The 27513-nt window shown below is 29.2% G+C and overlaps 2 protein-coding genes across 6 annotated transcripts in view; one reads left to right on the forward strand and one right to left on the reverse strand.

Moving 5' to 3' along the window:
• Window positions 1-5346, forward strand: part of LOC107436102 (Interferon-related developmental regulator 1) — a 35149-nt gene extending 29803 nt beyond the window's left edge. The window contains exon 12 of the mRNA XM_016047676.4: window positions 8-5346. Coding sequence (XP_015903162.1) covers window positions 8-91 — 84 coding nt within the window. The 3' untranslated portion in view covers window positions 92-5346. The remainder of the gene's footprint in view (window positions 1-7) is intronic.
• Window positions 5347-9955: 4609 nt separating this feature from the next.
• Window positions 9956-27513, reverse strand: part of LOC107436100 (hepatocyte growth factor receptor) — a 76340-nt gene continuing 58782 nt past the window's right edge. For all 5 annotated transcript variants that reach the window (XM_071180429.1, XM_043050122.2, XM_043050123.2 and 2 more), the window contains exons 13-21: window positions 25917-26075; window positions 21762-22020; window positions 20956-21099; window positions 20451-20537; window positions 18253-18437; window positions 17252-17361; window positions 15959-16121; window positions 14371-14507; window positions 9956-12565 (exon numbers count right to left, since the gene is read on the reverse strand). In XM_071180429.1, coding sequence (XP_071036530.1) covers window positions 12373-12565; window positions 14371-14507; window positions 15959-16121; window positions 17252-17361; window positions 18253-18437; window positions 20451-20537; window positions 20956-21099; window positions 21762-22020; window positions 25917-26075 — 1437 coding nt within the window. In that variant the 3' untranslated portion in view covers window positions 9956-12372. The remainder of the gene's footprint in view (window positions 12566-14370; window positions 14508-15958; window positions 16122-17251; window positions 17362-18252; window positions 18438-20450; window positions 20538-20955; window positions 21100-21761; window positions 22021-25916; window positions 26076-27513) is intronic.

Raw genomic sequence — 27513 nt, forward strand, 5'->3', positions numbered from 1 at the left:
CTTGCAGCATACTGCTCACATAGCAAATTTTAAAGCAAGGACTATATGCAGGGGCAAGGAACGTGACAATAAAGCGGAAGATATTTGCTGAAAAAGGCGCCTTCTAGTTTCAATTAAATAATTAGTACTTTCTCAAAACTGTTTTAAATAATAATAAAAGAAAGCTTTTAGGGAACTTCCCGAAGATCATTTTAAAAATCATTTTATTCTTTGCTACTGTTACCAAAAATCAAAATGTTCTACAATGTATATTTTAGCATAGTAGATGGTTTTGCAAGGTAAGATATATTGTATATTTGACTTATCAAATTGAACAGTTGTTGTTTTCCACATTCATTTCTTTCAGTTTTCATTCCTTACTATTTTTTGAATATCATAGACTGTTTCAGTTCCACAGTGCTATATAACAGAACTTTTTTCTCAATTGTGAAGGAATTTTTTTTATCAGAATGTTTTTACCTCAATGTTGTTTTTGTATTAAAATGTAAAGAATATTTAATAATGAAATATATATAGTGAATAATGAAATATATATATAGTTAGGCTAATTGGAAAATGCAGCTCTTTGCTAACTGCAATGTGACTCATTGTAATAAACCCAACAAATGACCTGCAGAATCAGATTTTCCAATTAATCTACAACATATATTCTCAAAAGTATTCGTACACTTAAGACTTTCAATTAAATATGGTTCTATCCATAAGCTAAAATGATTATTTCAGAATGGATATTTAATAATAAGATATATATATTCTGTTCTTAGCAAAACTGCACGGAGTATTTTAAAAACAAAAGTTTATTTTTAAAAAATTTTCCACCTATTAGTAAATATTCTTCTTATTTTTTTTTTTAAATTTAACATTTAATAAAGTATTCTTTGCTATCTACAATAGCTTTAAAGTCTGTAAAAAAAATTTTTTTGAAACTTTTGCATCAAAACATATCTTTTCTTTTACTATTATAGTTTTTAGCTAGTTTTTCATTTTAATACCATGCTTTTGCAGGGTTGCCACTCCATAGGGCAAACCTGGAAATACAGGGACCTAAAAAGTCATCGAAAATGAAGGGAATTTTGAATTTTCCCTTATCAACTGGGAAAATAAAGGGAATTTTTATTTCTTCTTTTACAAAATGTTGACCTCTCAAAGTTCAAATTATGGATTATGGATGGCAACCCGATATATTACCTTTGCTTTTCTTTATCATCATTGATACATTTAGGATTTATTTATCAGTAATTTTACAAAGTAAACCTAAGGTTTCTGTTTTTCGTAAAAACAAACTTCTGCAGACAGAACTCTAGCTGTTCTGATAACTCATTGAAGAGTTTCAGGTGAAATTGAAGCAGAATATTTTTATTAAATTTTTCATTATTGTTGTTGTTAATTTACGTCGCACTAGAGCTGCACAATGGGCTATTGGCGACGGTCTGGGAAACATCCCGGAGGATGGGAAAGGAGGATTTTTCAGAAACTTTGACAATGCTCGTATGAATTATTTTTTTGATTTTTTTTCATGAATTTTATCGTTTCAAGCTTTCAATAACTCTGATCTAAATTCGTTCTTTTAAGCATTTTATCTCATTTTGCCATAAGGAATGGGATAAAATAAACTCTTTTAGAATTATTCATTACTGATTCAACAATAATAACTTTCAAATGTTTATTGAGAGTATGAGCCTTTTTTAAAGGATAAAAGAAAATATAGAATTGGCAAGCAAGAATAAAAATCCAATTTTTATACCAAATAATAAAAAAAAAGATAAATAAAAAAATAAATGAATAAAGCAATCGATGATAATTTTAATTATGAATTTATCTGAAAAATGTAAGTTCTTAAAAATAAAGTTTTGTGTCGTTTTTAAAATATTGTGTGCTGTTTTGTAAAGAATAAATTATAAATCTTATTATTTAATCATTCTGAAATATTCATTTTAACTAAGGAATAGGGCCCTGTTTCATTGTAAGTCATAAGTGCACAAACACTCTTGGGAGCCCCTGTAGATACTACAATATGACCAGTATTGAATGAGAAACTCCAGGAAAATGCTAGTTAAATCCTTTGTTTCTTAAATCCTAAATTTTGATTCGTACGAAAATGTAAGCATAAAAAGTTAACTCACATGAATTGCTTCTACGTAATTTCATAGCTGCTAACTTTACTGGATTTACCAATAGACTGATGGATTTTGCCAGTTTCTACTGTTTTTTTTTTTTTTAATACTTTTTTGAAAATTCTCTAAATTGAGTAAGTTTTCTAAAAAAAATCCTGATTGGAATAGAATTTATTGCTTGCTTGAATATTTAATTAAGTATTGTTAATACATAATGAAGCATAATCAGTTTGAAGTTTTTTTATCTAAAATTATCAGTTCGTTTTTATTCAGAGCTCCTTTCTCCAATCTGATAATAAAAAAAATTTAACTAATTTTTTTAAAAAATACTTTTCTATTACTATTAAAAATGAATTAACATAATAAAAAAACACTTCTGGTTCATTTAATGTCTATCATAAACTGAAAATATTGCAGACAATTTATATAGTTATTAGAGTGATAAAGTTTTTGTATTCTGATGACAAAAGTACCCATTTGTAAAATATTTAGAATATTATTCAACAGTTATCGTGTGATTTATATTATTTCGTAAAATCTACTGAATTTCGTAATATCCATGTTGGCAGCTTTGTAACTTTGATTAAAAAGTGAAAATTTATACTTATGAAAAATACTATGAATATACTTACCTTATTTTGATTGTTAAGGTTTTTCAAAATTTTATTTCAGTTAGTTTTCTTCTGAAAACTCTATGCACTAAATATTTCAGTATCTGAATTCTCCGAAGCTATAAAAACTGCTTATACTTCTGTAATAGCTGTTCACCAAGCAAATACTTTTCTGTGTTTTGAATAAAATTTTATTAGTAGTAAAATTTGTTTATTTTTGAGTTGGTGTTTTTAGCAATAATTATGTACTGTAAGACTTGAATAGTTTTCTGTATATTTTTTGTTTTATATTATATCTAATATTATTTCATGCTCTCTAAATTAATTCCCTCTATGAATAAGAGAAAAAATATCTTATTGAAAGATAACATTCTAATACATTTTTAACATGGTATCAAACAAAAAAATATTTTTTTCTTCTTCTTCTTATGATATAGTCATTATAAGCATAAATTATCTATTTATTTTAGAAATGCCGTACACTACTACAAACAATAGAACCTGTCCCTTTTAAATATTAAAGGAAAAGTTTGTAGCTGTTCTTATTCTAAATTTATGTTTGATGCTTTAATAATATGGAAAGTTTTTAAGCAATAACTGAAAATTCAGATGGATTTTTCTCTGTTTTTCCTGGTTTGATAAAACATACTACTACTTAATGCATGTTTTAAATAATTTCCAAAAATTAAGAATGTTTCTGAAAAATAAAATCTATATCAAAATAGATATTTTGCTCATTGTATTGCTTTGCTTGAGTATTTAAATAAGTATTTCTTATTTATATTATTTAAGTTGAAGGCTTTTATTTTATAATTTAAATGTTTTGATTGCAATCAAAAAATATTATTCTTAACTCAAATAAATATCTATTGTTATTGAAATTTATGAAATCAAATTTTTCATAAACTTAATCGAAAATATTTCAGTCATTTTAATTATTAATGAAATACAGTTTAGAATACATTTATCTTTCCCCTTCCCTTTATGTATAGTTCAGATTTTAATCAAAAATTATTGTGAAATTTATTTATATTATGACTGAATTTTTTCCTTTTCATGTTTGCAGCTAAATCAGTTTATATCTTAAAATTGTGCCTATTGATAGTTTTCCATTTCTTATTAAACTTTCATTTTGTAATTAATTAAATCTTTTGTTTAAAGTTATGGTAGAGATATAAACATTACATTTTAACTTAAAAAGTGTTCTAATACGTAACAAACAATTTTGAAAATGACTGAGTGTAAAATGTGTTCATATTTTTTAACCTTAAATGTATATAAATTGTGATTGACACTTTTCTCGTCATAAAACAATTGATATTATTACTGACTTGATGATATTACTGACACACTGTATATTGAAACAACAGTAACAGTTAGACATATTTCCAGATACACAACCTTTAACATCAATAATAACAGGATTGCCACTCCACAGGGAGAACAGGGAAAATCTGGAATACATGGAATTTTAAAATAACAGGGAATTTTGTTTATTATTTTCGTCTTTTAAAAAATTACTCAAGGCAGGATATTTAAGTATGTTCAACTGTTCTTTTTTTTTTTTTTTTAAAGTTTTTCCAGCAATTAAAACTAGTATAGTTAGCCCAATATAGCTCACACAAGACCACAGTAATTGTTGTGTTTCCTCTTAACATATTGTGTATAATATGTACAGGGAAAACACAGGAATTTTTTTTCTTTCCAGATTTGAGTGGCAATCTTGCAAGAGTTCCAATCTTTAGAACTATTTTTCTAAACTGAAATGAAACTTGTAATTATTTCTAACTGAAATGATTTCCCTTCGAATTATTAATTTTAAAATAAAATAACAAAAATTCAAAAATAAACATGTTTCTCTAATTACCATTCTCACTGTTTTTATCATTGCAACAAAAACTTCCGCTTATTTTATTCATTTTGAACTTATGCATGCACTAAAAATAGTTTCAGAAAAAGTCAGTCATAAGACCTTATTTGAAAACAATTAGTAATTAAATTATGAAAAATATAATTCTTCAAAATAATAAGTCTATCTTTGGTTTATATTTTCATAATTTTTTAAATAAACCTGATTAAAATTCAAGGTCAACTATTTAGGCTTCTGTGGTTTAAAAAGAAGCACTTACGGGAGGAACTTGAGCTAAATATAACATCTTCACAATAATCTGCTACACTATTGTGAAACCACTACTCTTAAAAGAAATATAACGAGGTCTTAAAAATTTCATATATTAAAATAATTTTATTATAGATCGTAATAGTTTATACTATGCTGCTGTAAATAGTTAGGATGAACCAAATTCTTTTTAATTCTGCTTCAATCTTTTTTTAGCATAATATTGGTTATTACAGAATTAGGTAACTCTAAAATCTTATGATCTCCATATGTTACCTTACACTAATTATAATCAAGTTGTGATAATTTGAATTAGTTTGCTTTTTCTTTTAAATGAACTGTTTTGCTTGAACTGTGATGTCGTAAAACAACTTATTGCTGTTTTGTATAAAAAATTTATTTAAATTGTGTACATTTTAAAGTTGATTTTAGTTTACATTTCTTTCGAGGAATGTAATTGTATAGTTGACTTCTGAAGTAATAAATATTTAAGACTGTGTGATTGTGCTTTTTATTCCAGTGATGCCTTTTTTTGTTTTGTTTACAGCTGCTGTGAAAACATGTCTGTCTGACAAATATAAAACAGTTGTGTCTTTCTGAATCAAAATTTTTCCTATAACGAACATTACTTTTAATTACAAAGTATTCTCTATATGAATAAAATGGTTGCGGTCCTATAACGAAATTTTCAGGCATTAATCTTGTCGATTTTGATATTTGACATTTTTAGAAGTAATCGAACATTTACCTTTCCGATTTTAATCCTTTTTAGAAATATCCAGGAGTTTATCTTTTGAATTTTCAGTATTTTTAGAAATATTCAATTTTCATCATTTTTTTTAGAACAATAGAAGATGATGTAACTCTAAAACTGTTTCTGAAGTGGATTAAGAACTGTTAACTCCTTTATATCCAACAAGTGAAAATATTTGTACCATGCAATCAACTTTGCTAAAATGCATAAAAGTGGCTGTGGTTAAAAAGGAAAAAAGAAAGCAGGCGAAGTCAAATTTGGCGGAAATGGAAGAAAATGTGTCCACATGGTGCGTAGCATTTTTTAAAAAGTGCTTATTTTCGTTTTTTAAAAGCCCTTAAAGGTGCTTTTTTTCATTGGATGTTTTCAAAAAGTGCTTAATTTTCCCTTTTCGAAAATAAGGTTTTTATTCTTTATCATGTCGATTTTTGCCATGTATTAGGCAAAAGCGTGCTTTTCACATTGTTCTATTCAACGTTTTTTCTTTTCATTCAATCACAAGCTATATTGGCGTACCATCGGTCCATAGCATATGAAAGCGCCAATCATTTTGCATGTTTTACATTATTTTATCATGATCATGTAGTCTTTGAAATTTATTTTGCGTTTTTTAATGTATATAGTGCTTAAAAAGTACTTTAAAAGTGCTTATTTGTTGTTGAGAGATTTGGCTATGTACACTAGTCCAACTCCAATTTTAGGTAACTTCTAAATTATAGCCGAAACCACATCGGAAATGGTAAAAAGTATGCCTGTATATAATAATTTTCGTAATTTTATATTAAAAATGAAAAGCAAATTATATTTCCGAAGTAATATTATAAAATAACACGAAAACATGAAAAAAACATCAAAGAAGACAACAAAAAAAAGTTTAGCTAATTACCTCATGGAACGTTTCGAAAGTCATTCAAACATTGTAAAATGTCAAATGATAAGATATGAACTATAGGTTTGTCAAGAGTATTAACTAATTCCACAAATTGAAAAATTGTTCTATAATTTCAGACTCAGATAAAAATGTAGCAGTAAGGTGAAATTCCTATATATATTTCTGAAATAAAAATTTAAAAGTTACATTAAAAAATTTTTTTTTCATTATATTGTACTCTTTTCGGTCCAAAAAGTGAATTATAATGTTAGGAATGATTATGAATACTTAATTTGGGCTATATTACAACTGCCTACACATATTTTAGTTGAAAATTTAATTTTTGACTTTTGGCCAAAGATCATGGTCTTCTGGCCCACAGTGAATTGAAATGTGTTCACTTATGTTCATTTTATTTATTCGATAATTTTAATAAATAATTTTAAAAATTACAAATTTATAATCTTTATCAAATATGAATTAAAAGATTCATCAGATCTTTTACTGTCTGCAAATTTTAAAATTAATCTCCCATAAAAAGTTGTGATCAAGTAATGTGATTTTTACATTTCTCACCTATTGTTGCTTACAGAATTTTTATGTTTCACATTTGGCTTTAGGGCAGCTTTACTTTAAATTTTCTTTGCCACTATGATTTTCCCCTCGATATATGACAAATTATAGACTTAAGCATGCAAACAGTAGCAATTGTGGATCATCTCACTGTACCTCTATGCTTACTTTTAATACTTACAATTTTTAGAATATTTTTATACTCTGGGTGAAGGGAATTTTTTTTTCCCTCTAGCATCAATATTTTCTCTTTCAATTCTTTGATTATTGTAAATGGGTTAAGTTACCAGAATAATCTTTTGTAAATAAAATATTTCTTGAAAAATGTTCAAAAATCACAAATAGTAAGGTCTTTTGTAAAAAAACGTAAGACGTTTTTTGGTGTCATTTTGGTACACCCAGGGTTGGAACAGCTGCTTCAAACTGTTTGGATATGAAATTTCTTCTCTATAACTCATTCTGTGAGCCAAAATGCAACTTAGGCGCAATTTGGCTCAAAAATCAGTTTTGTTGCTTCGAAACAGCAAGCAAACGACAACTACAATCATCCCATTCAATGTGTTGAGAAAAAGATACTCAGTGTGTAATAAAAATAAAATTCATTTACAAAAGATATTTTTAAATTTCAAATAAATATGTAACGTTTATATCATATTACTTTTTACAATAAGCACATTATTAAAGACATATTAAATATAATTGTGTGCAATTTATTGAATTATGATACTTGTAAAAGAATTATTGGATATCAGAAAAGCTATTATTCACTGCAGCTTAAAATTTAGGTTAATTAACAAAATATATAATTTATTTACTACAAAATAAATCTGAAGTAGGTAATTGTTATCATAATATCGAAATTAGATTACTTTTAAATATTATCAGCCATAATTTTTTTCAAAAAAAAAAAGTTGGAATTTATAGTTGTTCAAAAAGTTGGAATGTGTAGTTATAGTTTATAGTGCAGAATAATTGAAATTTCAGGTGTGTCTGCTAATAATCATATTCAGACTTATTGTCTTGTCTCAGTCTTTTGGTATGAAAAAGAAACTCTGCATTTCTGCTGTTGAAATATTTTCTTAATATGTCTGATTGCTAATTAGAATTTTGTGTTAAAGATAAACATGTTTGAGTGGATCGAATCCCAAGAGATGCCTTGTCGATAAGAATTCAGCACCCGGCTGCATGTAAACTCTTTACATCTATGGTATCCCCAAGAGATTTTGAGTGCACTGACTGGATTTCTTGGCAACGCCTTCTGTGATGTATGGCTATTTCATTCTGCCATGCTTATTATTTTGAGCATTGAAGTGATTCTGCACTCCAGCTTTCGTTTTCCAAATTTAAAATGTCAGTTTATTCGCCTGAGAAAGTCCCTTCATTTAAAAATGAAATAGAAACTAGTATTTCATCAAATATTATTACCCTTAGAAGCAATGTTCTAAATTTAGAAAAGTGGTGGTAAAGGAATTTGGGGAACTTACAATGACGAAATAGAAATCTAGAACTTCAAAACCTTAGGGAAAAGATTTGTTTGTTGGTAAGTAACTAGTTTAGTTACTTTAACAAAAAAAATTTATTTAATTTTTAAAATGCTTTTTTCGTTAAATTTATGATTATCACGTGCATGAATTCTTATGGAGCTAATATCACTTGTAATCAGGGTTCTATACAGAGATCAGAAGAAGAAATCCAAGGAGTCCAAAATTTTCAGGACTTATCAAAAATTAAAAAAAAAATTTTAAAATTGAAAAGCAGTTATTATAAAGAACTTGCAAAAATGTATATTTTGCATAAGATATTTTTTTCTAGCCCTTTTGAAATAAATTTTGGACTTCGTAAAACTTCATCAAGAAAAATAAAGCTATCGCTTTCACACATAAATACATTTTCCAGCTTCAAATATTTTAATAAATCTTGTTAAAGTACATAGTACAAATGTTAAAGATTAACGTAAAAACCTACCAATCTTATATTTTTAAATTTGAATACATAAGACAATCTAAGGCATTGTATACAAAAAAAATAAATCACAGTAAATTATTAATTAAGTTTGATTGTAAAATTTCAATTATTTGCTGTAACTTTTTTCTTCTAACTTTTGCAATTCAATTTTTTTTTCTTTTAAAGTTTTTCTTAAACTAGTAGATTTTGACAGCTAAGTCATATTTAGTTTCCCTGCTTGGACAGAAAATTCATCAGCGGACTTAGTAAGTTAATATATGCAACACAATCTAAGGAGTTCCTATCGATTTATTTGGAAATCTAAGTATAGTTCCAAGTACTCCTTGGACACTTTTTAATTTCCAAGGAGTCTGCATGCACCCTGCTTGTAATTTATTGAATAATATTGAAATGGAAGTTTAATTGCCTTGCTCAATTCTTATATCCACTATGAAATGAAAACTCAATAGTTTTAACTTAATATTTATTGAGTTAAATTAATGTTTATCGAATTAAATTAATATTTTATTTATTTCTTGGGGATTACTAAAATTAAATTAATAAGTTTAAAATTTAACATTTTTATTAGTAGCATCATCTATTTTTATAAAATTAAACTAAAATATCTATTATAACTTATTTTCAATGTTTTCTTTTGTTTGTTAAATGTTTTATAATACCGAAAAACTATTATTTGACATCTAATAAGAAATCAAGTAATTGTCTTTAAGATTTTATTAATTTTTGATGCATAATTCCCATCAAAGTGTGATTGGACAATTTATATTGTCCATTGAATTAATGCCATGAGTAATGAAAGAATAAATTTACAAAAAATTATATCTTTTAATTTTAGTACATTTCTATTGGATTGTAAATATTTATTTGTATGTCAACCACAGTGCGTTCATGAAAGTGCCGCAGGAAAAATGTGAAAGAAATTTCTTAAAGTAATAATATCAATAAGAGTGAAGTTGAACAACAAGGAAATCAGATTCTTTAATAAAATAATATTTTCCCCTAAGATATGATAAAATCTTTTTCAAGTAATCACAATATATATTTACATACAATTACAATAATATTTACATACATTTTAAAATCTCATATATAATGAATTCAAACTGAATGGGTTCATACTTAATAAATTAAAAGTAAGAGATTTCAAAAGTGCATAAGGAGATAATACTATTTATTCATTTTAAATATTAATCCTTACTATATTTATTATATAAAAGCTAGCTAATAATGCTTTAATTTATGTTTAATAATTATTATTGTACTAATTTGATGTTTTACCAAAACATGGTTGTTTACCTTGCATTTACCTGAAATTCGTAACATTAAAAAATATTACACTGAAACGTATGAAATTTTTTTTAAAGCAAATGAAGAATATAACTTAAAGCTAATTAGATTTGAATAAATGGGTTATTATAAAAGACATGGTGCATAACGCTTTTAAAAAATGCTTAGTTTTCCCTTTTTGCATTGTGATTTTTTTCTTCACCCTGTTGATTTTTGCAAACTATGATACAAAATCATGCTTTTCACAATTCATTCAACCACAATCCATTTTGGCCTACCGTCGGTCCATAGCGTATAAAAACGCTAATCATTTTACATGTTTGATGAAATACTTGTGGGTCCGCATGTGCGTCTTCTGAGCAGAAGTCGGTGAGATTTTAGCACTCTTATGTGCAATTCTGCTGCATTTTGCAAAATATTCTCAATTTCAGTTTTCATTTTCCACCCACTGAAATCAAACCGAAAAATCTCTCAATCTTTTTATAGTGGCCAATATAATCAAGAAAATAGTGTTTTGTCAGAAACTAGTTATTTTATCTTGATGCTGTTAAGTCTTTGAAAATTATGTTGCATTTTGTTAATGTATATAGTGCTTAAAAATATTTTCTGAGTGCTTGGAAAGTACTTAAAATGTGCTTATTTTTTGTTGAAATATTTTGCTGCGCACCTTGAAAGATCATTGATAACCCTATTTTATATTTTGTACAAAACTTTTAACATTTGTCTTAAAATTAGCATAAGAAATATACTGGAACTGATTTATGATTGATTTACATTTTGTGAACAAACTACGGAGAAATGATATTGGGGAGAAGCTACAAAAAGATGTAACAGAAGGCAATGCCGAGAAATCCAATCAGAGAGCTCAAAATCTTTTGGGGATACTGTAGATGTAAAAGTAGTTTACATGCCACCCGTCTCGCTGATGAAAAATATCTTTAGTGGTAGACGGACCACGGGTTAGAGTCTCATTGCCGTCAGGCGAAGCATGAGAGGTTTCGTGATTCTCCTTTCCGTGTAACCCGAATGCGTGTGAAATTCATCAAAAAGTTCTCCACAAAAGCATATTTCACCCAATACTTGATCTAGGAGTTTCTTTGTCTTTTGAATCGGGTTCAATATTACAAGGCTACCAAGTTGAACATTGTTAGTCGTGAACTCAAAATTGGATGGGCCGTTCAGTGACTGTTATAAAAAAAAAAATAGTATCATTTACACTCACTTCCCTATGAAATCACACAGCTTTACTTTAAATCCCAATTATAGATGGTCAATTTGAATTCTGCTCCCAGCTCGCACCGACCACATTGCTGACGTAAAATACCCTCAGAGGTAGATGGATCATGGGTTGGAATCCCTCTTGGTGTTGGGAACATTGCCTTAAACTCAAAATTTACACCAGTTGTAAAATAAAATAATGGTATCCTTATGTGTTTGTTTGATGATGAAGCATTTTTGTTGTTTAATATGAATGTGAATAAAATTGTACAGTTTATTGGAAAAAATTTTTAAAAAAATTTCTCTTTAGTTTTTATAATACAAAAAGTACAAAAGATTTTTAACAGTAAAAATGTCTCTTTATAAGAGAATACAAAGGCACAGAAAGTTGAACATTTAACTGAACACACTATAACTGACAGTAATTTCAATGAATCGTTGTACGTATATTTTTTAATACCATTCAGGTGTCGCCAAATTTCCCCATGAAAATACTGATTTATCACACTTTCACTCAAATCACGATTGAAGATCTTAGCTGAAGAACGTATAAGAAATAAGGCGTTTCGGAAGCACGCAAGGACATGTTGTGGTCTGCATACCACATTAATTTCTTCTGTTCTACCTCTAAATAAGGCGATATTCAGTGAGAAAAAAATGCTTGGTAAATAGTGAATGGTCTTTACCCACATTCCATTGGCTACTTTTCTCACTATCTTCCATTAGACTTGTCAATTCATTCCAAAAATTAACAGCTCATTCTAAAAGAAGCATTCAACAATTATCCTATACTATCACTTTTCATCTTCTTTAAATATCTTATCACAAAATTGAAACAAACTAACTAAAACAATTTGAGTCTACGTTTCTTCTACCTGGTCATTGTTCGTATTGGGTCGTGGATAATTGACGTAAGTGACATTGAGTCCAACAGTCTTTTGTTTGATCTTCTTTTGAAGCGTTGTAATGACATCCCCTACTCTTTCCTCCAATTGCACGAATGAGGGTCTCACCTTGGGATCCTCATTCCAACATCCCAACATGATTTCATACCTGAAATTAAATTACTTTTCTTAGACTCACCTTTTCTTACAAAACAATAAGCAGGTATAGTTTGTCTGAAGTAAGAACTCCCCTAGCCATTTGTCTGGACCCGTGGCGTTGACTATGGTAACGACATGCAACTATGTCACTGTTTAGGACAGGTTTTGACTCAAGTCGGCGAGAGAAAGGGAATCTTTTTCTTTGGTCTACTGAGTTAGCCCTTGAGAGAAGAGAAGCTAAGCACCCTGAAATGTGTTATTCTTGTTTCCATAGCAGGAGACAGCCTCAGACTTGGTGGCGGTAGGTTGATTGATTGATTGAATGTAGGGTTTAATGGCACAAAGTTCAAATAAGGACATGCTGCGCCAAACTTGGTGGCGGTAGGAGTTCTTACCTTAGTCAAACTTTATATTACTGCAACCCTAACATATGCAGATTCACTTTTAAAGAACCACAATACATTTGGTTACTTAATTTGAAGTTCTAGTTTTTGTTTAGAAATTGTTTTGAGCTGAAACACGTTGCCTTTGGCACTATTGCTGCTTACTATCCTATTCTATGTCAAACCAATTGCTTTTAATTATAAATAAAGATGTCACAGTATTGTGCTCTGATGCGATGCACATAGCTCAGGATAAAATATACTGTGACGTGCAGAGATAATCAGAGAAATATTGTTATTTCTGGAATAACCGATCCAAATATCACTTCAATGTAAGTAGTTTAATCTTTTGGTGAAAATGTTTTCTTTAATTTCTGTTCATAAAAGATTGTTCAAGGTTTAGTTTTAGAATAAGTTATTATTTCCATTGCTTTATAATTCAAACATAAATTTGTCCTTTCGTTTTTTTTAAAAAGGAAAAGTCACAATTGATTTTATTTTTAACTAATGCAATTCTTTTTGCTTACTTTCTTTTAAAATTAATGTGAGTTTTCTGCTATAAACTACACAAATTATAAACTTCATTAGTACAAAATAAAAATAAAATTTTTCTCTCTTGGTTTACTTGACAATAGCTTTTATTTTAATGATTATGCCTATCACTGGTCTAGTGGTCACTGTATTGGACTACGGGACCAGTGGTTGCGAGTTCGAATCCCACCGTAGGCATGGGTGTAACATTCTCTTTGTGTTATATGTCCTTTCTTCTGTGTGAATGTAACCCTCCCTATAAATGTTTCTGTTACTATATGACGTGGGCGGCGCTACTTCACTGCCGTGGCTTAACAACAAGTGCCCACTGGGTAACGATAAGAGAGTAGCAATTTTGGCATTTCTGAGGCCAATGGGAAGTAGATGCAAGTCCCCAGCATTAAAAAAAATTCTAATTATACTTTTCCTTGTTTTAGATTAGTTTGAATCTTATTTTTTAATTTATGAATTTAGGTTGTGAAGGAAGCACCAGTAGAGTCAATCTGAATGCATATAATTTCAAACTAAAATTGAAAAATAAAACAACTGCAGTAATCTTTTTGCTGATTTTTAGCAAATGATTCTAAGGAAGACAACATGTATGGGAATGGGGGCACTTCTCATTTCTTTTAATGTAACTACTAAAGTGTTTAAAAAAAATGTGATCATCACACAAATTTAAGGTATGTATCTTATGTGATTCAAGAAACATTGTTTCTAGGTGCATGGAAAATTAAGAGATCAAAAGTTATTAAGGTGTTCTATTACTTGTTTAGTACATTTCTTGCAATAACCTTATTTTAACTTCAGATATCAACTTTAAAGAAAACTTTGCATTTTATTTGCTAATGGCATTATGTTAAACAACTCGTGGTATTATTTAAATGTTGAAAATACTTACAAGAGATCTGGGCAGTATGAAGGCTGTGGCATCCTCCTTCCAGATTTAAGATAATGTATGATATCCCAGTTATCCACATCAGGATAAGGGCTAACTCCCCTTGTCATCAACTCCCACAGTAACACTCCAAAAGACCACTGAATAAGGAGATTTAAACATTATCACTGTTAATGTAATGCAAAGAGTAGGATTAAATATTGATTCATAAATTCTAATTTCAATCAAAATGCTATTCATTTGATAACTTGACACGATTTTAAGCATACTGAACATCCAAAGTTATGTTACAAACTAATTTAAAGTATGCACACTACCTGATCATGGATTTTTTATGGCTCTATCTTTTAACAGCAAGGGCATTAATGCACAAGACAAAGACAACTCCTGAGGTGATACTTTTCTCCCCAAATTCTACCAAAGTGAGGACTTTCAGACACAACAGATGCATCTTGCTGCATTCGGATACACGTTTGGTCGGCTGACACGACAACCCTTGGCCCGCCTTGTTTTAGAAAACGTTCATAAAATAATTTTGAAAGACTTAAGTAGATTTGCGTGAGGTACCTGACACCTTGAAGATTTTAAAAGGTAGTGTGTTTACAATTCTATATTTAAATTTGAGCAGGCACAAGTTGCTTTCAAAATGGGTGCTGCATTTACTCTCACCAGAAGAACAACTGTCAACGATTCAGAACCCGATTTGGATATGTTAAAGCGAGATAAAAAGGATTTCTTTCGTCAGTGTGTGACAATGGATAAAACTTGGATTCACTAAAATCTTCAGCTGAGTGGATGGCAACCAGGGAAAATCGTCCAAAGTGACCAAAACAAGACCAGTTATCAGACAAGGTGCAGCTTCCGTATTCTAGAAAGCACATGGTATTTTATTCCGCTGCTATCTTAAAAAAAAAAAAAAACTGTCAATAGCGAATATTAAATGGCTTTATTGGATCGACTAAGCGACGAAATTAATAAAGACGACCTCACCTGTAAAGAAAAAAATTTTCAGTTTCCCCAAGGCAATGCCGATGAAAATGATGGTTCAATTGAATGAATTACGCTTCAAAAAACTTCCACACCCACCATACTCTCCCAATATGGCCCCTAGCGGCTACAGGCTCTTTGCAGACCTCAAAAAATGCGCTAGACATTTGGCTCAAATGAAAAAGTTATTGTTTAAACTGAGACCTATTTTGAGAGCAAAGATAAATCATTCGATAAAAAAGGCATCAAAAAATGAGAGGCGCATTTGAATGAATGTGAAGCTGGGTATGTTGACGAATAAAGTCTAATATCTAAAACAATTAGTTTTTATAAGCTAAACCATAGACTTAGTGAATCATGCGTTATAAATTTGGGAACAACTCTGATAGTATAATTTTATTATTTTAAAAACTTTCAATGATATGTGGATAATGTTAATACTATTGATTATTTGTGACAACTAATAACTACTAGTATTACTTTGACATAAATATGTTAACTACTAACATTGTTCCTATTTTTTCTTGAAACTAGTGGCAAGAAGCCTTTAGAACTGAAAATTCATGACCAGCCCATTAGGAGAAACAAGCTGAAGAGTACTTACAACATCAGTCTTTGTGGTGTAAGTTCCTTTCTCTAAACTCTCTGGTGCCATCCATTTTACAGGCAGCTTAGTTTTCTTATTATCGCTGCTGTAGTAGTCTCGTTCATAAATGTCCCTAGACAATCCAAAGTCAGCCACTTTTACAGTCATATCCTCATCTAACCTGAAATAGCATGTTCACTCTTGATCATTTCTACATACAAAGAGCTCACCTGTCACATTAACCGCCTCCCTGATTATCCCGAGATAACTCCCATTGCAAATTTTATTTTCCCGAAAAAAAAATCAGGCGTAGCAGAATTCGTTTTGTTTTATCAAGTTTTTACTCAGCTGGAAACAAAAAACAACAATTTTTATTTGGGAGTTTTGCTGTTGGTTTGTGGGTCTGCAAACGTGCGATTGTATATACAATCGTTACTGAATTTACATAGCAAAAAAAGAGTAAACAAAAATGGCGTATCACTTCCCTGGCATTTGGAAAATATCACTTTGTGTTGTTCCTTGTTTTAAAAACTATAATACAAAGACTAATATTTAACTTTTTTCATTTGCAGAGATAACTTGGGATAGTAAACTTATGGTAAATTCAATGTTTTTTGCACATAAAAAATTTAAAATTTTAACTTAAAACTCGTGTATGATGTTTTGTTTTAGTTTCTTGTATTCATTAATGAGATAAAATATGTTAATTTTCCGAAAAATTAATTTTCAAAAACATTTATAAGGGAACAAAATTGACACCTAAGAGTCTTATAATTTCTTCTTTTTATAATTTTTATATTTTTTTTCTTCTTATAATTTTTATAGCACTTAAAAAAAAAACCTTCCAAATTTTAAAGATATTTAACTCTGTATTAGAATTGGTCCCGTTGTGGACTGATCGTATAGACATGGTTCCCAGTAGAACACTGAAAAGCATCACTGGCTGCGGTCAGTAAGTGGGTGGGTGAGCACTTTGGTTCCTCGTTAAACTGTTCTACCGTAAAGTGCTCAAATTTTCTAAGCAGATCATTAGGCTACTAAAGCAGGGGAGTCACCCCTTTGCAAAAGATCAAAATAGAGATGGCATGGATCCTGTTTCCCAGACTGTCGCCAATAGCCCATTGTGCAGCTCTAGTGCAAAGTAAATAAAGTGCCTACCTACCAATTGGTCTATTTATAGAATTTTTATACGGATTTTATTATCAGCTATGCAATAATATTTTATACTGTAATTTTAATATTATTTCAATATTCGATTAGTATAATTATAACCCTTACTTTTTTTAAAAAATATTTTAAAACTAATCTTACATGCAATTTCTCGCAGCCAAGTCTCTATGAACAAACTTCATTTCAGCCAAATAAGCCATTCCAGAAGCAACCTGAACTCCAAATGTTAGAAGATCTTTCACAGTAGGTGTCTAAATATGAGAAGATAATAAATAGAAAATGTTTGTAAAGACAAATTATTCGACAAATATATTTATTTATATTTAAGAAAAGAGAGAGAGATGGTTGTAGTTAGGCACTTATCTTGCATAAAATATTGAAATTTATTATAGCTATGATTAAATAAAAATCAAATATTAACACATACAAGGTGTTAGATATTTTTAAAAAGAGAAAGAAATGAAAATATGTATATAGAAGTTGGAAGTCATTAAAGCTTAAAAGGCTAAGTATTTTCAACATTTAATATTTTTAAGTCTTTCTTTTTTTTTTAATTCTTGTCTACAAAACAAGATAAGTATTCAATAGTTTTATTAATTAATTTACTTTAATAATTCTGTTTTCTTTATTGATTGTCGGATATTTCATACCAGATGTGCAATTTTTACAAAACAAAAGTTATTGCAATCGATTTTGTATTTTTAAATTAAGATAATTTAAATTTATTTTTTGTATACTTAGTAATTATTTGAATGGCTTTTTTAACTATTTAATCATTTAATTTATTTAAATGTGGGCATTTACTACAGTTGTGTTACATCTACAATCATTACGTATAATAAATTTTTGAGTGGTGTATCTCAAGTTGTAATGTTTTCTTCAAATCAAAAGCAGTCTATCTCTAAAAAATTGATACTTATATACCTTCTAAATCATGCATATATTTTTCACATTCTTTCATTTTTCATTCAGCTTCTATTTTCAAACATAATTTATAAACTTAAGTAATGTTCTTTCGTATTTTGCTTTCATCCTTGCAAAATTTAATATTGTCAGAATTTAATTTTTATGATCCAAAATATTAATTGTAAGGGGGAATCCCTGCTATGGATTATGTAGGAAAAAGCTCCAATGGTTCTTACATGTTCTTCGTTGCGAATGTAAGATAAGAGATCCCCATGCTTCATGTAGGGAATAACAACCATAGGTTCTCCCCCTTCATCAAAACACACCCCCACAAGAGTGAGGACATTGTGGTGATGGAAATCTTTCATCATCAAACCTTCTTGTAAAAAAGCTTCAATATCCTGTTCTATGGTGGTGGAACCTTTAAACGAAAGAAAAATAAGTTATTTGGATAAACGCAATATAATTGTTTGATTTAATAAAAAATAAATAAAAGAGAATAAGTATTTAATATTTTATATACCTGACATTTTATGCAAATGTATTTTAACTTATAAATTAAACAATAAAATAAAATAGCTTTTCGTATCAAACTTTTCTGCAATTGACAAGTTTAAAAGAAATACTTAAATGGACAAATATATTTTTTAAATAGTTTCTACTGCTTCTTGCGAATGATAGTAGTTCCATTAGGAAAAATAGCAACCACAGGCAACGTTAAGATCATTTTGTGAATAATGACCATAGTCATTATTCCTTTGATACATATTTTTAAAATCCTAGTTAAATATATACATTTTCTTATTGCATATTAAAGAATTGCAATATATATGTATGGGAGAGAGGGTAAGACATTTTTTACAAATTAGTGAAAAAACCTTATCAAATATAATTTTTAACTCTTACTTTTTTAACAATAATTTTCTTTTTACATCATCCTGGTTTGTATCTAGGCACTTAAAAAGTTTAGTTTTTCCAGAATAATTTTTTTTAAACAAAGGTCACCTTGTCCACACTACCCGGTGTTAGCATGGACAAGCTTGATAAATTGCTATATAGTCATTTATTAAAACTCATAAAGTTATATCTAAAAGATTGAAATTAATCTCATTTTGGTAAGTCTTATTGGAGAATAAATATTGACATATATTAGTTAAAATACTAGTTTGTAATAGAGCATTTTCCTATACTAAAAAAGACTTATTGAATGCAAATCAATATATTTGAAATTCATTATTTAATTAGATTTATTTAATAAATGTTTTGAGTTCTTTTTTTTTTTATTTTAACCAAAAAAAAAATTAATGTCAACTTTAAACTTGTTCTACTAGTCACTGGATGGAAGCTTGGTAGCCATTTATTCAATGGAGATTTGATTTTTTAAGGGGGGAAAATAAAAAATTAATGATTCGAAGAACAATATTTTTTCCCCTAAGAATTGAATACCATAATCCCCGATTTATGAGCAACTTGTTTATAAATAACTCTGCACAACACAGATTTTTATTTTAAAAAATTGAATACCACAAGCTCCTTCAAAATTAGTGTTCTCCTCAAGAAGTTATTTTTATTGATCCAATACCATTAGGATTTTTTTTTAAAATTAATTGCAAACTTTTGAAAAAAATTAAAGCATGTTCACTCTAGCCCTTATGCTGATTAATTGAAACTATACAGAGCAAAAGTTAAGACTAAAATAAGTGAAAAACAATATTATATTGGTAACATATTATTACCTTCAGTTGAAATTCTGAAATTAAATACGTTAAAAGCAATAAAGAAAAAAATTTAAAAGTTACTTTTGCACCTTAAAAATTTTATTTTACAAATTTCTACTAAAGTATTTACATTATGATTAAGCAACTGCAGATGGTAGTGTACATCAATGTTCCAATTTACAATAACTCACTCGCTTACGACTCTCACTTTTACCCCATGTCCACTCTTTCCCCTATGTATATTTAAGAGTTTTCTTATTGTAAATTAATATTAAATGAAACACATCTGGTAAATCAATTACAAGATAATCTGGGTTAAAAACATCAAAATCAGTTAAATTGCAGAATGAAACTTAAAGGAAATGACCAGAAAACTTAAAAGTTTTAAAAATGTTTTCAACGAAGTTTCCATTTCTTGAGTAAATTTTTTTATTATTATTAATCAAATAATTATCAATTAAAAAAACAAATAAAAGCTTGAAAGAAAAAAGTAATTAGCGTGAACTTAAGAATCATAATATTATTTCTACCAACATTATTTTGGAAATATTTTCCCTTTTTCATTACATAGTGACCTTTTCAAGTATCATTACTTTCAAAATTCCAATGTACTCAAAATAAACTTGGCATTATTTTGTACTGTGGATCTGCATAAAATAAAATAATTTTTTGTGATGTAACAAAGATAAAAATTATAAAAACAAATAATTCCTTACTGTTATGTAATGTTTTAACAGCTACTTTCTTTGATTCTCCTTTGTCTTTCAGCTGCAATTCTCCTTTGTATACACAACCAAAATGGCCTAAAGAGAAAGTAAGCTTTACATGAGTGATATACTTATCAAAAATAGATTATAAATAACACTAATTTATTATATAAAACTGTGTTACTTGCAATCTATTTTTTTTTCTATTTTTAATTTATCTCATAATATGTCTTAAAAAATTCTTGGTCAACAATTTCACTCCTTCCCAATTATCTTTCAGCAGTAATTCTTCTTTGTATGCACAACCAAAATTTACTCACCCAAAAAACGATTACAAATAATAAAAATTTATTATATAAAATTGTATTATTATTTGCAATTATTTTTTTTAATCTATTTTTTTTTTATTCTAATTGTAATTTATCCCATAATATGTCTCAGAAAATTCTTGGTCGACAATTTCATGGTTCACCCATTCGAATGTTTTGTTTACCCTAAATTAAGATGAACTTACCAACGCCAATAATTTCAGCCAGCTTTAGATGTTCTCTGAGCAGAAGAATGTTCTCAGACTCCAAGAGACGCCGGGTTTCTTCATCAACAGTAAGCTCTCTGTTGATTTCTTTGATGGCAGTTTGGCCTCTCATGTCATGATAATCTGTAGACAAAAATAAATTGTTCTAATTTTTTTTTAATAATTACATATGAATCAGTAACGTAAAACATTTATTTCAAAAAATTTAGTTCATTGGGAATAACAAATACAAAAACCACAGTAAAGCCCTTAAGCTTAAAGAGAGGGTGATAAACCTATGATAAAGACAGGTAAACTGTTTCAAAAAAATGGCATTAGGAGGCCATCCAAATATTACTTCAGCATAGTGTTGGCAATTTTAAACTAATTGTCAGCAAATATATGCAATTCGCAGACCCAAACCCATGCTTAAGAACATTCTAATAATAATTACATTATTTGGAAACTCTTCCTGACATACAAAATGATCAAAATTTCATGCAAACGTTTGATTTTTTAGGCTCTAGAAATAAAAGCAGCCCTGTTCTATTGTGCAACTAATAAAATAGCGATTCCAGGAAAAGCGACTTGACAACCATTTTATTTTCCTTGATAATACTATGAACGCTAAACTAGAATTAATAAAAGTATAAATAGTAAATATATAAAAATGCCGAACATAGAAAAACCTCAATTTTAAACTTTTTGTTGCTTTAGTTGATTTTTCTATTGCCAGCAACGTTAATTCATTCACAACATCATTATCGGCCCTAAAATGAAAGAGGTAAAAAACAGGAAAGACGCACCATTAGTACTACTGCATTCTTGTCTGGGGGCACCACATGTGTTGCCATTAGAGGTGTTTATTCTATCTGCAGTGTATGCAACAATGTATCCAGGATACTTTTTCTCACGGTATGATTTCTTCCAATACACATAAATAGCAAATGCCACAATGCATACGAATATCACTCCAACAGTCAGTACAACAACTGTAGTCGTGCTCACTCCACGTTCTTCCAATCGGATGTACCCTAGTTGAGTTCGAATACTTCCTGCAGATACCTGCAAATGCATTTTATATATCAATTTAGGGAGCAAATATGAAAGAACACAGTAGAATATGTAAATAACGTAAATCTAATTCTCCCTAAACTTTACAATCTCTAAAGCTAACCAAAATTGGTTGTTTAATCTAATGTTCGTTATAATTGAAATTTTTTTCTAAATATTAGTATTTAGAAATATTAATAATCTCTTCCATATGTAATACAAACAGCAAAACCTCATATTCAAGGTTTGCATTGTAGTATACTAATTACTTATAACCACAATTGATTAAGTATCAATAATTTTTTGTGAATTTTTACCTGTTTCTAGAAGTTCTGATGCTGATTTTCTTAAAATCATTATAATGTTACTCAACATGGTTTTCATTTTCATCATTTTTTAAATAAGACAAGATCCTGTAATTAAAACCATTTTTTTTTCTTTTGAAAAACCAAAACTGTCTAGTACAAAAAACTTCGAAATTATTTTCATAATCATAGTTATAATTAATTTAAAAACAGTTTTACTGGCCTGATTCAGATTTTTCTTTTTTGCCATGGTATTATACATCTAATATCATATGATGTAAAATCAACTAAATAATTTTAAAAGAATCGAGGAAGAAAAGAGTTTATTTTGTTTTTAAAGTTACATAGTATTATACATCTAATATCATATGATGTAAAATCAACTAAATCATTTAAAAAGAATCGAGGAAGAAAATAGTTTATTTTGTTTTTAAAGTTGCTGTGGCAGGTTTTCTGATATTTTATTGTCGTCTGGCACTCACCAAAATTTTGACAAAAGAAATATTCACGGAGATGATACTCAGTTTAATAGTTTAGGAAAATAAAATCCTTCACTTGTCAAACCACCAGACCAATGATAATAGTCGAGGGGTAAACATGAAAAGTTTTCCTCTTTGAGTAATGTAAATATACTCTACTTTTATTGAGAAAGAAATATATGTAAGAAAATTTGTCCAAATACTTAATTCCAAAGTAACTTAGTCTTTTGAGTTTGGATTGAAACTGCAAGTTGATGAATATAAACAGGTTATCATAAATTAAGGAAAAATTACAAAAATAGCGCTTTTCCAAAAGTAAGCCAATCCCAATGAAATTTCAATACGTTGTCAAATAAGAGATGCTAAGTGAAACTGCAATATGTAAATTAGTAGCGCTGTAATGGAAGCTCATCATCTGCAATGAGAATAAAATAGTATGTTTGATTACAAGCCTGCAATTTGCGCTGTGTTTTAGAAATTTGAGATATCCATTTTGTAATAATGACCTAAAGGCATCATTTGACTGAAAAGCAGCGAGAGAGATCTAGACGCAGGACAAAGTCAGATAGAAATGGCCATATGACAAAATGTGAATCCTTCAGTGATTGTTAGACTTTGGAAACAATTTCTCGCTACAGGTTCAGCATCCAGATGGTTTAGCTAAGGATGCCCAAATGCTTCAAGGATTGCTGAAGGAATAGAATTGCAACTTCGAATTAATTTAGATCCTCTCTTAGTGTAGCCCCCAGAAGATTGGTGTCAACATCTACTGTGTATAGAAAGCTTCATAAATGTGGTTTCTTTGCATGCCATAAAAAGGTACGTTTGAGGTGGGCACAGCAACATGTCCACTGGGTCAGTTCAACTTTGAAATCACAAAAATTATTAATTCAAAGCACAATGCGTTGATGATTTTTAACAGGGAGGTAATGAAAAGTCTTATAAATGTCATTTAAAAACAATTTTTTTTAAAAATTAACAATTTTTAAAACAAATTATTCATTATAACTTTCATTTTAATTTAAATATAAATTGCTGCAAAAACAGATGCATCATTTCTTATTTTAATCTTTAGATAGCCAAAATTCAACTTTGTAAAGTCAGAATTTTTATTCAATACTGATACTGCACAACTGAAAAACTATTGAGTTTAATAGTAATAGTCCTTATTTAACCCTTTTTAGGGCGAATGTTTTGTTTAAAAAAGTTTTGTTTGAGATTGATCTTCTTCTTCTTCTTCTCATTGGCACGACAGCCCAGGATGGGCCTTGGCCTTCTCAACAAGCCTATGCCAAGACATTCTTCCGTTAGCCAAGGTTCTCCAGTTAATTATCTTTAAAATTTGTAGGTCCTTTTCAAGGCAGTCTAAAAATCTTAGGTTTGGTCGTCCTCTTTTTCTTGTACCTGTTGGCCTGGCACAGAAAACTTTTTTGGTTGTCCTGCTATCTTATAATGTGGCCTGCCCATTTAATCCTTTGAATTTTGATAAATTTAATGACATCAGGTTCTTTATATGCTTTGTAGAGTTCCGTGTTTGATCTTCTAAACCAGGTACCGTTTTTACTTATTCCACCAAAAATGCTTCGCAGTATTTTTCACTCAAAACTAGCTATCATATTTTCATCTCCACGGGTCATTGTCCAGGTCTCACATGCGTATGTAAGCACTGATCGTATAAGACATTTATAGAGTAACACTTTTGTTTTTCTTTTTATTAGGCTTGACTTAAGATATTTTCTTAGGCCATAAAAATACTTATTGGCCATCGTGATTCTCGTGTGTATTTCTTGTGTAGTGTCATTTTTGTTGTTAATCTAAGACCCCAAATAGGTGAAGCTATCAATTGAGATTGATCTAGATTTGGAAAAAGAAATTCATTTATTATTTTTATACTTTTTCTTTTATTTTATAACCATCATTGAACAGCCGACCCAATTTTGAGTTTACCGCTACTAGTGTTCAACTCCATAGCCTTGTCATTTTGAACCCAATCTCCAGAAGACAAGAAACTTTCTGGATCAAGCATTGGGGGAAATTTGCCTTCATGGAGGCCTCTTTTATACAAGTAACCCACATTTGCGTTACATGCAGAGGATAACCACAAAAACCTCCCACTGATAGTCTGACGGTAAGGGGACTCTAATCCATGATCCGTCTACCACTGAGGATATTTTGGATCAGTGCTGTGGTCGATGTGATCCCGGTGCGGATTCCTATCGACTATTGAACCCAAATCACCTCATTGGGAATCAAACACTCTATCCCTTGAGCCACCATGCCCTTTTATGAAATGCTACCAAGGTGGGTAAGATTTTCAAAATTTATTTACTGTAAAGAATTGGCCACAAACTTGAACTTTTGTGTTTATAAGGAACCAAATTTCTAAATTCTATGTTTATAACGATGAGAAATGATCAAATGAAGGAATGCTCAAGAAAAAATGGCTTCCGGGTGTTTATTTTTCTTCTGACCCTTTACTGTTACCCACATTTATGCAAACAAAGCCTTTCATTGATATATAATTTTTTTTGTATCTTCCTAAAGTTATCAACAGATGGCCACAGAAATCATAGGTGGGAAAACAACGTCCGATGGATATTTGAAAACTAATGAAGTTGGGGGGAAGCATATTTTACACTCCCTTATAAAGGGTTAAATAAGATAGTAATGGATACATTTTTATCTTTAGATAGCAAAAATTTAGCTTCATACTGTTGCCATTTTTATTTCAGTAAGATACTGCACAATTGAAAAAACTACAGAGAATCTTTTAAGATTGAATTAAATGGTAATGGCCCTTAGTTAAATAAGATTGCAATTTTTATTTAAAAAGATATTGCAGTATAGAATACTTCATTTTAACTAATTTATGTATAAATCTTTCCTGAGGTTCACAAAACTTGGTCTCCAATGAAAATGTAAAACAATAATTTCATTAGCATTGGATAATGAAACAATTGAAATTTTTACCATTCAATATTTTTTCTTTTGTTTCCATTTTAATGTATGTTTCCCTCACTTTTCTCCAATTAAGATTTTCTTGGACTAAATTGAGTTTTTGGGTACATTTAGTATGAGTTTTTACTTTGTGTAATAGCCTTAAATAATTCATTGTGATGCTCACCTCAACAGAAAACTTTGATTCGTTCTTTGTTGTGTGAATCAATTCCGCTGGTATTTCACAGAAGATTTTATCTGAAGAGATTGTGGTAATATTGCATAATTTACCACCTATAGTTACAATCACATCTGATGGTCTATGAGCTAGCCCCAGGTATTTACCCTGTAAAGAAATAATTGTACACATAATAACATTGAAAATTGCATAATGTTATTAACAATAAATAAATAAAAATTATAACCATCGTTTAACAGCCGACCAAATTTTATGGGTTTACGACTACCAATATTCAACTCTGCAACTTTGTAATTTTGAACCTAATGCAGAAGACAAGGGAACTCCTAGATCGAGTATTGGGAGTCTTTTGCCTTAGTGGACGACTTTTTGATGCAGCTACCCCGCATTTGCGTTACATGGAGAGGAAGACCATGGGAACCTTCCACGGTTAGTTTGACAGCAAGGGGGCTCTAACCCATGATCCGTCTACCACTGAGGATATTTCACATCAGCACTGTGGTTAGTGCAAGCCTTATGCGGAATTCGCATCAACTGGGATTCGAACCCGGTTCACCTCACTATAAGGCGAACACTCTATACCCTGAGCTATATAAATATAATTTTTTTAATGCATACGTACAGTGAAGCAATTAAATTTAAAAAAAAAAAAAAGATCACTGAATAACTTTTGGATACTTTTTCGTTAGCCAGATGCAAACAAATTCAACTTTTGTATTAATTTTTTAAAACATGGCCATCCCTCCTTAAAAAATAAAATAAATAATAAATAGTTGAATTTACCTGTGCCTAACGAACGACAAAGTATACCAACATTTGTAAGTTACTATCTTTAAAATAGGTTTATAATAATAAGTCAGGAAAACAAATTGGCTCCTTTAAGTTAATTTCAAGTTCAGCTTAAATCGCTGTACCTCGGGAATTTTTAAAGTAAAAGGAAATTTTTGTACGTAGCCTTAAAACTTGTTTTTTCCAAAGGTAATTGGACGTAAAAAATAATTTTTCATGTAAATATTATTTTAAAGAATATTTTTTAATATGAATTGTCAGGAATGAAAGTTTTTAATTTTAAATGACAACATTCTTCTTAAATAGAAAATAAAAATACAATCTTTTTGAAATTTTATTAACCTAATTTGAATTTTGTTACTAATTGTTTGGATTACTATACAATATAAATAAATTTGATAATGTTTCAAATTACAAATTGTTATCTTAACTCTTTGACATTCAATGATGCTTTGAGATTAATTCATATTGCAATGTTTAATGTGTTATAATTGTCAACTGTTTATCGGGAATGTTTTTATTTATAAATCATACCCTTAATATTCGATCAACTTGTTGTGAATTATTCATGTTTGAAAACATGTATGCCATAAACTATGTTTGAAGTTTCCATATGTATGATGAAACAAAAGCAAATACTGAGAAGTTAAGCAAAATAACTTATAAAAACTGAACAGCATAAAATAGCATAGCTAATATTTATTATTGTGGTAAATTTTTCGAACCATACTTTAGAGATGGTGTTTAAAAAATATTAAGTCTAAAATTTTAATACCTAAATCTAAAACAAAAAAAT

The sequence above is a fragment of the Parasteatoda tepidariorum genome, chromosome 4 (genome assembly GCF_043381705.1).
Source record: "Parasteatoda tepidariorum isolate YZ-2023 chromosome 4, CAS_Ptep_4.0, whole genome shotgun sequence".
In the NCBI taxonomy this organism is placed as follows: Eukaryota; Metazoa; Arthropoda; class Arachnida; order Araneae; family Theridiidae; genus Parasteatoda; species Parasteatoda tepidariorum.